The 14,052-nt window shown below is 43.4% G+C and overlaps 1 protein-coding gene across 6 annotated transcripts in view; it reads right to left on the bottom strand.

The window, feature by feature from the left end:
- CDYL (chromodomain Y like) overlaps nucleotides 1–14,052 on the bottom strand; it is a 242,352-nt gene that overhangs the window by 51,593 nt on the left and 176,707 nt on the right. For all 6 annotated transcript variants that reach the window (XM_058432201.1, XM_058432202.1, XM_058432198.1 and 3 more), the window contains one exon: nucleotides 9,928–10,594. In XM_058432201.1, the coding sequence (XP_058288184.1) occupies nucleotides 9,928–10,222 (295 nt within the window). In that variant the 5' untranslated portion in view covers nucleotides 10,223–10,594. The remainder of the gene's footprint in view (nucleotides 1–9,927; nucleotides 10,595–14,052) is intronic.

Genomic DNA, 14,052 nt, shown 5'->3' with positions numbered 1-14,052 from the left:
TTTTTTCAGACTCTTTTAGGGAATTGGCTCCCATCCATCCAATCTAAGTACTCAAGCCACTTTAGTTAAGCCTTCTCCACCCAAGGCAAAAGAGCCTTGGCGAATCGGACTCCCTGGCACCCTCCTTCAAGGGGATCCTCATAAACAGTCCGTTTGTGTAATTAATGTGACCGATGTGTAAAAGGTGAGATATCAAACTAGAAAGGAGATAAATGCAGTGCCTAGCTCCCAAAGATAGGACTAGAAAAGCAGGAAGAACACCTATTGAAAAGGACAAAGCGCAGAGCTGGGCATGGCTCAGTCTCCTGGTGAGCAGCATCTTGGGCACAGCTGTACTGGGAGGGTGACTGTGTACTGTTTCAGAGGACCACCCAAACGCTGGAACATGACATTAATTCAGCGTATGATTGTCCAGGCCTGCTCAGTACCTATTGCCGTTTTTTTTTTTTTTGAGACGGAGTTTCACTCTTGTTGCCCAGACTGGAGTGCAATGGTGCGATCTCGGCTCACCGCAACCTCTGCCTCCTGGGTTCGAGAGATTCTCCTGCCTCGGCCTCCCGAGTACCTGCGTTTACAGGCATGTGCCACCATACCTGGCTAATTTCGTATTTTTTTTTTTTTTAGTAGAGACAAGGTTTTTCCACGTTGGTCAGGCTGGTCTCAAACTCTAGACTTCAGTTGATCCGCTCACCTTGGCCTCCCAAAGTGCTGGGATTACAGGTGTGAGCCACTGCACTCGGCCTCTATTGCCATTTCTATTGTTACTAGCCCTGGCTTTCCCTTGGGGTACCCTCTCATCCCCTTCCTTCTAGGTTACAGAGTTTAGATGAAGTTGACCTCACCCCTTGAAACGTAGGAGGAAGAGAAGCCCCTTTTCTGTCTGGTCAGCTGAGAGGTCAGAGTGGCAGCCCAGAGCTGCGGGGGCACCTTGCTTCCATGCAGGAAGGACTGGCCTGACTGAAGCAAGTGGAGGCTGGGGATGGGTGGGGTATGAGAATGATGGTAACTTCAGGCCACAGATCCAGCTGTGCCTGGATTTCGGTTTCCATGAGCCAACAGATGCCATTTCATTTGCTTGTACGTTTAAGTCACTGTGGGTTCAGTTTCACTCACTTGAGACAGAAGCGAAAGTCTTGAGTAATACTGTGTACTTAATAAAATCAATTACGCTTATAAAAACTTCACTTATCAGTATGACACAGTACAAAGAACTAAATGGAAGTCAGGAGTAGGTTCTAACGTAGAGTCTACTTTCCCGCCAATTCTGCTAGTGGTTTGATCAAATCACTCTCTTTCACAAGCGGCCTCTTCTGTAAAACAAGGATTCTCTGGAAGAGGAAGACGAATGTTGGAGGAACTTAAGACAGAACAAAGGCACCAGAATAGCATGCTCGGAAGAGGTTAGAGAGCCTGTACCCTGTGTATATATAGCTGCTCTCAACCTTAAGGAACAGCATGCCATTGGAGGAATATTCCAGAAGGCCAGTACCTGGCTGCAGCAAAAACAATGCTAACAGGAACAGAGGAGACAAGGGGGATTTGTAACAGGGCTCAATTCCTAGTAGCACATGCAGCAACAAGAGCAAATTCAATCTGAAAATGTGATTTTCCCCCCCTTTGTCCTTGTATCAGTTAAAGTTCAAAAGGAGCAAGAACTATAGTTAGAAATATTCCTTTTATGTCATCTGACCTAAGAAATCTAAATTTCTTTTAAATTGTACTTCATATAAGCCCAAAGTAATGAAATATACTTAGGTATATTCAAAACTGAGCAGGAACCATAAAATTAATGCAAATTAATTAGAAGTTTTCTAGCCCCTTAAGGCAGGGCCTAGATAGTCCTACCTCACCCCTGAGTGGGGTGGGGAGGACCCTGAATCATGGACCTCTTTTGAGGCACTCCCTTTACAAGCGTGAACGCCACAGCTCAAACATGCAGAGAAGATCAGTGTAGTCCCTGGGCAAGGACAGGTACATTCACGAAATGTTCACATTTTGGAAGTTAAACCACCCAAAAGAAAAACAGGCAAGTTATATATATACATATGTATCTATCTATCTATCTATCATCTATCTATATATCTATATATGTGTATATATACACATATGTATCTATATATACATGTATATATGTGTGTGTATATATATATATATACACGTATATGGAATTAACAGAAGAATGAATACAAACAGTCCATTAACCTGCAAAAAGTTTTCCTGTTTTAAAATTAAAACAATGAGAGAGCATTTTCTCATCTGCCAGACACTGAAAAATAGATTAAAATGTTGGTTAAGAATAGGTAAATATGTACTCACAATCTTTTCAGCTTTTTTAGAGAGCAATTTGGCAACATCTATTAAAATTTTAAATCAATTACAGGCCTTGTGTTTTATCATTTACAACAGCAAGTTGCCAACTAACTCTCAAATAGTATAAAATGTATCCTCAAATAGGAAAAAAATGTATATGCTTATGTGTATGTGTGTATAAATATATACTTACATGGGGGAGAAAGAGGAGAGGGAAAGTAAATGAGGCAAAATGTAAACAACTGGTGATTCTGGGTAAGGGATACTATATGGGTATTTCTTGTACTGGTCTTGCAACTTGTAAGTTTGAAATCATATTTATATAAAGTTTAAAACATAAAAAGAAATAATTTGGGTCTTAAAATAGAAAGTTCTCCAAGACATGATGTTAAATGAAAAGAGCAAATGCTAAGAACAAATTATGTAGTATGATCTCATATAAAAGAGTATAAATTCATAGAAAAAGATAGAAATGACACACATCAAACTACTGATGTTCTCCCTGGGGAATCTGGTATTCAGAGGGGGAGGTAATAGTGAACTCTTGTATTTTGCTCAAAGTACTTCTAAATTACTTGTGCAAAAATGTATGACATTTATATATTCTGTTTAGAACAGGATGTGTGTTAACATTTCTGGAGCTGTGACATCAATAAACTTCATTTGCAGGGAAAAAACTCTCAAAGTCTGCAGCAGGGACTCTCAGAGTAAGAAGGAAAACACTCCTTGAGAAAGCCTGGTTCCCTATCCAGACTGAGATGCTCACTGGACTCCACACACCCCACACGTGACTCTTCCCCTCAGGACACGGCTGCTAAAGAGCTGGAGGGGTTCATTCCCTAAACTTCTGACGGGAATCAGAATATGCGATTCCAAAATATGCCACTTTTGAATACGGATTATTTTTAGCTAAAGGCAACTGAGAAGCAACTGAGAAGAACTCTGCCCTCTCTATTTCTGCCTGAAAGGGCTTAAATTCCTATCTGTAAAGGTATTCCCACTTTCCTGTACCAGGAAAAGGAAAACAACTCATTACCAGAGAGATGAAACTGGGCCAAGACTGTATCAATAGACCTTACTAAACAACATTTGTCTTCCATTAGTTTCCCCGTATATCTACCTCCCGACATTTTACCACCCCCAAGAAGCCTAGAAACCCCACTTTCTTTTGTCTAGGAACTTCTCCACAATGTATCACCCTTTGTTAAAATGGTATATAAGCTCTCAAGCCTAACCACTTCTTTGGGGTTTCCTCTTTTGTGTGGAGACCTCTTGGGCACATAAAATTTAAAACACCAATTAAATGTATATGTCCTTTTCTCCTGTTAATATGTCTTTCACGACTGTAATTCACAGGCCCCAGCCACAAACCTAAGAGGACAGAGGGAACACTCTCCTTCCTCTTACCCTTTTTTGGCTAGCTGAACTTGTTATATTTAATTCATTTTTACATAAAACAGGAGATGATTACAAAAGGGGAGCTGATGCTTCAAAGGAAACTACATTGAATGATTTGGAAAGGCTCTAGACTAAAAACTATTGTCGAAACCAGGTGTGAGAAAATGAGAAAAATCAAAAAAGGCTAGGGCTATACTCAGATTTCTAAGTACACCTAAGTTTTGCTCTACTTTGAAGAAATCCGAAGTGGTAACAGTAAGTGATACATTATGAGCATGCTTTACACAAGACAGGGCTCCAAGCAATGAATCCATGTTCAAAAGCCCTTGGCTCTTCCAACAAGTGGCAAACGCAAGCGCTCCCTTGGAAAGGGCCTTGGTTCGACATCAATGATTGGAAAATAATACACATTTACCAAGTTTTAAAATAAAATCATTATGGTGTGCATGTTTTTAAAGACTCCTGGGAGTAAGCAGACTGGCTCCAGCTGGACAAGAGCATCTTCTCTACGGGCTCTGTGCCTGAAACTCTGCACTAGAATTCTTAAGCACACGCAGGTTTGAGGACCACTGTGCTCACTCTGAGGAACTAAGGAACCCAGCTGCTGCTGCGCATCACATCATTCTGCCTGAGGACACCTATTAAATGCTTAGAAAGGAGGCAGGCTGTGCATCTGCTTGTCTCAAAGGACTACTCCTCTCGTTTGATTTTTAGCTTCTGGACCCTTTCCTTGTGTAAGTGGGTTTGCTCTTGAAAAGAATAAGCAAGATAACACATGTGGAAGCCTCTAGCATGGACCCACTATACGGGACAGGTCAATCATTTGTGGGGTTTCAAACTGAAATCTTTCTTGATCAAACCCTCAAACACACTTCTAATTGCCTGTTCGCTGTAACTTGACTTCAAATGTCTTCTCTTTTCAAGTGGAGGTTTCCTGTTGTGGTCCCAGGGAATAGCTGCTACCTCTGGGCACTGGTCTGCTGCCTTTTCGTTTTTTTTTTCTTTTTGAGACAGGGTCTTGCTCTGTGGAACAGGCTGGAGTGCAGTGGTGCAACCATAGCTCACTGTAGCCTTGAGTTACTGGGCTCAAGCAATCCTCCCACCTCAGCCTCTTAAGTAGCTGGGACTACAGGCGGCATGTAGTCACCATGCCTGATTTTTTTTTTTTTTTTTTTTTGGTGGAGACAGAGCCTTGCTCTGTTGCCCAGGCTGGAGTGCAGTGGTGCGATCTCAGCTCACTGCAACCTCCACCTCCCGGGTTCACACCTTTTTCCTGCCTTAGCCTCCCGAGTAGCTGGGACTACAGGCGTCCGCCACCATGCCCGGCTAATTTTTTTGTATTTTTCGTAGAGACAGGGTTTCACCGTGTTAGCCAGGATGGTCTGCATCTCCTGACCTCCACGATCCGCCTGCCTTGGCCTCAAGCCTGGATAATGAAAAGCAAAAAAACAAACAAACAAAAAAAACACCTTCAAAACCTAGGAAAATAGTTTTTATTTTTATAAAGATGGGGTCTTACTATGTAAACTCCTGGCCTCAAGCCATCCTCCAGCTTCAGCTTCCCAAAGCGCTGGCATTACAGGTGTGAGCCACCACACCTGGCCTGGTCTCCTGATTTTTTAGTCTTCACTGGGGTTAAGTTCTAATTTCTGAGACTAAATCATAAAAGGCCCTAGAAAGCCCTGGGGCCTCTTCCTAGAGGGCAGCTGTGCCTCTTATGCTTCCCTGATAATCGCAGAGGAAAGGGAGACAGATCATCTACTCATATTCTTACTGACAGGAAATCACTCCAGCTCCTCAGAAGCAGCCAGGTTTTTCCTCAACACTTTCTCTTAGGAGTTTCCTTTGGCTGAAATGTTCGTGAAATGCAAGGTGTGCTAAGGTATTACTTTCTCAGTCATTTTCCTACTAGGTCTGTTGGCTTCAATCCAAACGCCAACCCTATGTCACAACACTGATAAGGTTTACACCTATTTGTTTTAAGTTTGCTAATTGCATTTTCTGAAATTTCATACTTATGGAATGATGATGAATTATATGTTTGAACTCATGAAAGGTATAGGATTAATTCATTAGGGAATTAAAAGAGCAAGAAATCACCATTAAACATTGATAAAGAGAAAGAAGACAGCTAGCTGCATCACCTAAATTTTAGAATTTCTCACATTTCTGAGTGAAATAATATATTCATTTAAGCCTTTGTGTCATACTTAAAGTAATTAAAAAGCAAACACATATATGGTTATTCTATAAAAATAAGTAAGTGTGTGTGAAAATACTCCAGAAACATTCATTCTTTGGGTTCACAGATATTCAAATATCTGTGGTTTTTGGTGGCAAAAATATCCCTTCAGTACACGATTAATGTTTTGAATAGGGGATGGTTCGTTTCCCAATGATTCCACCAGTATCTACTTCAATTAGTTTTAGAAAAACAAATCAGTTTCCTTACATAGCTCTAAAATTAATCTGGAAGTAAAAGCAAACAACGGCTTAAAAAGTGTCTGAGTGTGGACCAACAGCCTAACAGAGCTTCAGGGCGGCTTCTCCTCATTCAGGAAGGATGTGCCAGAGGGCGAACGAGGGCTTTCTGGAATGTCTGTGTTTCTGGCCATATACGTTGTATTTCAATAGCATTTCTCCCCTCCTGCTCTCCTTCCCTCCTCTCTGAGCCAGAGATCTGGGCCACAAATGACTCCTTCCAACAACCCTCGTCTTCCACGCGCACCCATTCTACTGGAATCACTCCATCCACAAGTACTTGCGGGGCACCGACTACACAGCAGGCGCCATTCTGGGCACAGTTTGATTTAGTCAGGAAAAATAAAATGCTTTCTTGGAGCTTACGTTCTAGCAGAGAGTATAACAAAGCTCTTCTCTGCACAGGGACCAGGGAGGGCAGCGACAGCACTGACCCTCCCGAATCCGCAGGAGGCCTGCTGTCAGGGGCTCCGCCAGCTTTGCAGTTGCTTTTCTTCCAGAAAGACTTCCTCCTCGTTAATCTGCAAGCCTGATTTAGATCAACGCCGCAGGGGATGTCATTCACCACTGTCCTAAAAATGCTCCCTAACGGCTTCTATTTTCTTCTAACTAGAGATTATATTCTCAGCAGTATACAGGGGTCAGGGCTGATCTGACCAGGGCCCAGGCAGAAGTGAGAGAGGGGTAGAGATCATAGCTTTGGAGAAAAATGATGGTGAGGGCCCTGGAAAAATACTGTTATTCCCACCCCAACCTCCCAACTCCACAGAACAAGGTAAAATAATTTAAGATTCTATGCTTACACATCCCTTTTGGTTTAACCAATGCCACACGTGTGGATGGATGTTTTTTAGAAAGGAAGTCACTAAATCCTCATTTAAATGGAAGCTATTACCTTCCTTATATAAGAAACATAAAGGAATGAAGGTTCTTGTTGCGAATTGTTTCACATGTGGTGAAAGCGGAATGTGGATCTGGTGAGGGCTGCAGTTCATTTTGAAAGAACTAACACACGAGAGGGAACTAGCAAGACTGCATTGGAGGTGGTCACCAATCAAAACTGGACGTGCGGGTTAAGGACTAGAGCTCTTAACCTTGTTGGCGCAAAGTTTTGAAAATCAAGGGTTCCCACAACAAAAAATGTGTATATATATAAAATATATATATAATATATATAATATATATATTATATATGGGTATATATATAATATATATAATATATGTAATATATATGTGTATATATATAATACATATATGTGTATAATATATAATACATATATATATACACATACATACATACATACAACTTTTGTGGACAAAAAAGGGGGCTCACAGATCTATGGCCTCCTAAGAGCAGAGATCAGCTGTCCTCTCTGTAAAGAGCCAAGTAGGTCAGATGCAGTGGCTCATGCCTGTAATCTAGCATTTTGGAAGGCCAAGTCAGGTGGATCACTTGAGGCCAGGAGTTTGAGACCAGCCTGGCCAACATGGTGAAACCCTGTCTCTACTAAAAATACAAAAATTAGCCGGGATTGGTGGTGGAAGTAAATGAATGGATAGCTCCATTCATTCATAGTAATGGATGGTTAGCTGTGTTCCAATAAAACTTTATGTATGAACACAGAAATCTTAATTTCTTATATTTTCACGTGAGTAAATATTCCTCTTGATTTTTTTTTTCCAAACATCAGGAAATGTAAAATCCATTCTGGGCTTGCAGGTCATACAAAACCAGGAGCGAGGCAGGGCCAAGCCCACGGGCTATAGATTGTCAGTCCTTTTTGGTAGCATTACAGTCCAGCACCGTGCCTGGCCCCCAAGTCATCAATGAAGACGCAGGTGCTTATCTGTCCAGGAGGCAACAAGCAATGCTGGGAAGAATGCCAGGGAGGCACTAAGGCACACGCTCTGGTTCCCCTTCTGGCTTCAGTTCTCCCCATGAACATCACCTTCTCTCTGGACTCGACTTCCCTAACTGCAAAATAGAGTGTGCTATTAAGTGAGTCCCTTCTACATCTGAACTTCTCTGATTCCTCACATAACTAAGAGAAAACTGTATCCATGAGGTCAACAACATAGGAAGTCAAACCTGCAAACAAGTTCATAAGCTCCAGTGGAGCCGGAAAAGGCACCGTTTGGGTCAAGCGTGTATCTGAAAAACACTGGCAAGATGGCAATTTCCTGTCAAAGGGAAACCCCAGATTTCAGTTCATATTCCACTTCTTTGCTACACAAGGGCCTGGGCCAAGGAGAAAACCTGTTGAATGCACCACAGCAGGATGGTTAGAATGTCTTAGGGAACACTTCTCTTTAGAGGAAAGTAGCTCCCCAAACAAACCAACACCATTGTATTTTGTTTGCTATTATTCTACTGAGCTTGGGTTGCAGGAGACACACAGGTAAAGAGATAATTTTTTTTTTTTTTTTTGGGAGATGGAGTCTCACTCTGTCACCCTGGCTGGAGTGCAATGGCACCATCTCGGCTCACTGCAACCTCTGCTTCCTGGGTTCAAGCGATTCTTGTGCCTCACCCTCCTGAGTAGCCAGGATTACAGGTGCGCGCCACTGCACCTGGCTAATTTTTGTGTTTTTCGTAGAGACGGGTTTCACCATGTTGGCCAGGCTGGTCTTGAACTCCTGACATCAAGTGGTCTGCCCTCCTCGGCCTCCCAAAGTGTTGAGACTACAGGCGTAAGCCACCACACCCGGCTAAAGAGACAATCTTAAGACTACAACTCAGAAAGGAGAGAGAGGAGAGGGCCAGGTGGCGGGGTGCCCCTGAGCAGATGGAGAGGAGGGGACGATGTGCGGCCCTGGTGCTGACAGAGAGAGGGAGCCAGAGGGCAGGGTCGCAGACACACAGGGCACACCTGCTACTGAAGGCAATGGGGTGGGGGCACCAGTGGACACCACCCTCGTCCAAGAATGACTGAAAAGGGATGGGAGCTGTCAGAAGGCAGGAAGCAGGAAGTCCTATTAGAAAGCTCCAGCAGCTGAAAAGTCATGAGGACTTGTAAGAGAAAACTGCGGCCAGCACAGCACGGCAAGTGAGGCAAAGGAAGCCACCCGTGTGAACTCCCAGTTGTGCTGTCCTGGGAGACGGACAGGTCATGGCACAACCAAGGCAGCTGCAGAACCCAGGAGCGGGGCTGGGTGTGAGAGTAAAACAGAGGACACCAGTGGCGCCAGGCAGACTTGGCTCTGACGAGGGGAAGCAATGGCACCTGCACTGCCGATCACAACAGAGAAGCGAGCCCGGCTCCCGAAGGCTCTACTGGGTTAGCCATGCTCCCACTGAAAGGCATTCCTGGGTATTCAAACGGATGAGCAAAATAAGAACCAGCACTCCTGTACCAATGCTGGCCACACTTAGAAAAAAACGCTTAACACGAGACAAGACTCAGCACTTAAGAGGTGAAGAACGGTAGACAGCTTCAGAAACTTGCTGTAAAAACTTACTCACCTAATAACCTAGTTAGAGGGAGATACTGTTTAAAGCAAGTCAGTGTGGTAGCACAGTCTGTGGATGGCGAATTACACAGAGACAACTAGTGCCGAATTAAGAGAAATATCAAAGGCTTCAAGCGAAGAAAGGAGAAGCTGGCAAAATCTCTGCAAGGCTCCAGCAGATGCCGTGAGAATCCGCGGACTCTCCAGAGCTCAAGGCCTGATCTCTAGAGAAGGACCCACGCCCTCTGGGATCACCACGGAGCCCGAGGCAGCTCCCTAGACACTCACCTTTCCCGTTAACGGCTAAGCCTGTGGCCATGGCTGCAGTCACAGGGCCGGGCACCTGAGGCACTAGCGGGTGTATCCTGGGCCTGCTCCCCATCCTGGCCCTCTCGGCACCGGGGCCCAATAAAGCTCCGACCGGCTTTTCCGCTGCCACTTCGGGTGCCACTGTGTCCTCCTGACCCTGCTCGACGGGGTCCAGTTTCTCGGGGCTCTCGCTCTGAAAGCCGTCCACTGCGGTCCTGCTCTTAACGGGGCTCTTAGGCACGAGGATCTTGATACCTGACTTCGCTAGGTCCATGTTCTTCCGGCTGGAGAGAGATGGAGCTGTGTTCTTCCTGAACTTCTGGCTGGCAGCAAACAGCTGGCTGTTTTTGGATTCGTGGTCTTTCCCAATCACGAGTGCCTTAGGAGAGGTCTTAGAAAAGTTGCTGTTGGTGGATCTGGAGATTTGTTTCCTAGCATTGTTGGGAGAGGTCCTGTTTGTTCTGGTCAATGTGCTCTCCTTCTGCTTCTCCGTGTGGCGTCTGTTGAAGTCGTGGATGTATTCCTCACAGTTCACCAGGTGCTGCTCCGGCTCCCAAGTGTCGTCCTCGCTGTCGTAGCCTTTCCACCGAACCAAATACTCTGTCTTCCCTTTTTTATTTTTCCTTTTGTCAACAATCCTTTCAACCTGTTTATAAAAGGAAAAAAATAGTTTAAAAAAAATCAAAATTTGGGGGGAAAAGTGCAAGTTTCATTAGGAAATATCAAAAATAGCAAAAACCACGATAGATTATAAAAATGATCTCTTCTGCAACCTCAATAAAACAGTAATAGGCCATTTGGGGTGTAAGCAATTTCCCTGAAAGTAAGTCAAACAAGATGCTAAATTTGCATGCTGAGAACTTGTGGATATGCATTAGGTGACTTATGTTTCTTGTGACTGAAAGGGGCTCTCTGCTATTGCTGTGTTGAAGCCTGACCACCGAGTTGGTTTCCACACTCATGGCTGGAGCAGCTCGAGGCATCTGCAGCTGTGCCTGGTCATCCCAGGGTTCCAGCAGCGGGCACCCAGGCAACAGCCTGGAGTGGTGACGGCAATGAGCTACAAGGGGCAGAGAACCTTCTGTGGTGTGAAACTGCCATCAAAGAAACATATGATCTGTATCACAAGTATCATTCAGAAGCACTCAATTAAAACTAAAAAGGTCAACAGAGAACATCATATCTGATTGTAATAAAACAGTCTACAGCGATCAGGTTATTTTCAGATCTTGGTTTTGATTAATTTTACACTAACATCTTTCAATGGAGAAGCTGTTAATCGTTGAAATGGATGACCAATACATTCTGGATCAAATTTATCAGTTCACACAACCCTGCCTTGTAAGCATGTTTTATCACTGTGACAAATTCTACTACCTTAACATCCGAAGTGTAAATGGAAGAGAGATCTTCCACAACTCACATGAACAAGAATTATGCGACACAGTGCCTCCATACGTTACTGGAGAAATACCTAGAATCTGTTGTTACATCTGCAGTTGTTATAAAAGCATCAGCTTGCATCCTGGGAGCAGCATGTGACACTGTATCTTGTGGGCAGAGGCCTACAGCCATGGAGTGGCTCTTTAATTAAGAACGCAAAGGTCTGTACCTATCAATTATTAAGAACATCAGTACATTTCTGGCAGTTACAGGTAGGTCAGACGACACAATGGCATGCCTGGTTCTCTAACATCCCCAAATACTCGAGCCTAATGAGTAGAAGTGCAGATGATGGTAGAGAACGGGAGAATACCCCATCCCCATCATTTTCTCTGCTCTCAAAGAAACAAAAAACTCTCCAGTATATCTACCTGAGATACAGAAAACTGAAGCCGTTAACTACTGAACAACCTAAAATTAAATACAAATTATTGCTTGCGAGCAAAAAGGATTAGGAACAGCAAGACCTTAGCTCATCACAGGGCCGATTTCACATAGGTCTGACCGATCTCCACAGAGTCAGAATTAATGTCAGGTCAGCAAGTGCGAGTCCAAGCAGTCCGTATCATAGCAAGGAAAGCTTTTGAAAGCGATTTTTCCCCTGCTCCTTCACTTGTGAATCGTTGTGTATGAGGGTGTATTTCAATTTAAGTAGAAGACATATTTCTGGAAAAGTCCATATAAATGATGTTTTTGCAGAAATAGTTTAAGAGTTTTAAATGAAAGGGGGCAAAGAGATTATGTCTTGTAGGAAAGCTATGTTTAATGTTCCCCCTCCTCCTGCCCAACCCACCTTAAATCAATGTCCGCTCCAGAAGGGGGCAGTATACTATGAACCAGAGTACTCCTGTTTGCTTTCCTCCGTTTCCTTAGAGCCGAGGCAGGAGCCTGGTGGAGCACAGTGCATTTCTTTCCCCTCCCTCCTTAACCACGTACCACTGGTTCCTCCAGGGCCAGCATCCCCGGGGACCTGCAGCTGCCAGGCCCCAGGCAGATCCTGTCCCTCCCTCCTCAGGAAATTGAGCAAAGAGGAAGAGCAACAGTAGCCTCCACAGCTAAGGGTAAGTGTGTGCTCCGTTTTTAGGCATACTCAGTGACCAGACTGAGTATACATAAGGAAGTCATAGTGGATACATTAGACCAGGAGTTGGCAAACTTTACATAAAGTGCCAAAGAGTAAATGTTTTAGGCTTATGGGTCATCTGGTCTCCCAATCACTGTAGCAAGGAAGTAGCCAGACACAATATGTAATGAATGAAATGGCATTAAACAAAGACAAAAACAAAAAAACCCTCTATCTATGGACACTAAAATTTGAATTTTATAACTGTCACACATCATAAAATATTATTATTCTTTTGATCTTTTTCAGCTAGTAAAAAAATGTGGGCCAGGTGCGGTGGCTCACGCCTGTAATCCCAGCACTGTGGGAGGCCAAGGCAGGCGGATCACGAGGTCAGGAGTTTGAGACCAGCCTGGACAACATGGTGAAACCCTGTCTCTACTAAAAATACACAAAATTAGCTGGGCATGGTGGCGCACACCTGTAGTCCCAGCTACTCAGGAGGCTGAGGCAGAAGAATTGCTTGAACCGGGAAGTGGAGGCTGTGGCGAGCCAAGATCGAGCCACTGCACTCCAGCCTGGGTGACAGTGAGAGATTCTGTCTCAAAAAAAAAGGGAAAAAAAAGGTATGAAAACCATTCTTTGAGTTAACCGGCAGGCAGCCATAGCTTGCGATCTCAGCATCAGACTGTGAAGGAGCAGTAAGGCATCCAGGGCTGGCAAACTGCTCCATTAATTCTTGTGATGGAAACATTATGCGAGTCTGACAAGGAGATAACTCTGCACCCAACAACAGCAGAATATACATTCTTCTCAAGCACACACAGGATACTCACCAGCACAGACCATATGCTAAGTCTTAAGATAAGCTCAGTACATTTAAAAGGACTGCAATCATGCAAGTTCTATCTCCAAATGGGGATGATACTGAAAATAACAAAAAAGTTGGGAAAATTCATAAATATGCAGAAATTAATCCATGCTAAATAATCAATGGGCCACCTCCCACACCCACATTTCTAATACCAGGAATTAAAGAGGGAACATTACTACAAACCATATAGGAATAAAAATAATTAAAATACTATGAACAATTATATGCCAATAATTTTAACAACTCAGATGAAATAAACAAATTCCTAGAAAGATACAAACTAGTCGAACTGAATCAAGGAAATCTAAATAGGCCTATATAAGACTGATCATCAAAACCTCCCCTTAAAGAAAAGCATAGGATTAGATAGCTTCACTGGTGAGTTCTACCAAAATTTTTAAAAATTAATACCTGTTCTTCATAAACTCTTCCAGGAATCAGAAGACAATTTACCACACTTTATATGAGGCCACTATTTACCCAATACCAAAACAAAAGACATCACAAGAAAGCTATAGACCTATACCTCTTTTATGAATATAGACACAAAAATCCTCAACAAAACATTCGCAAATTGAATTCTGCAATATACAAAAATGACCATGACCAAGAAGGATTTATTCCAAAAATGCAAGGCTAGTTTAATATGTGAAAGTCAATTAACATTCATATGTCACATCAATAGAATAAAGGGGAAAAAATCACATATTGTTTCAATAGATGC

The sequence above is a fragment of the Hylobates moloch genome, unplaced genomic scaffold (genome assembly GCF_009828535.3).
Source record: "Hylobates moloch isolate HMO894 unplaced genomic scaffold, HMol_V3 SCAFFOLD_20, whole genome shotgun sequence".
Classification (NCBI taxonomy): Eukaryota; Metazoa; Chordata; class Mammalia; order Primates; family Hylobatidae; genus Hylobates; species Hylobates moloch.
The sequence above is the reverse complement of the archived record's forward strand: the minus strand, read 5'-3'. Positions and strand labels throughout refer to the sequence as shown.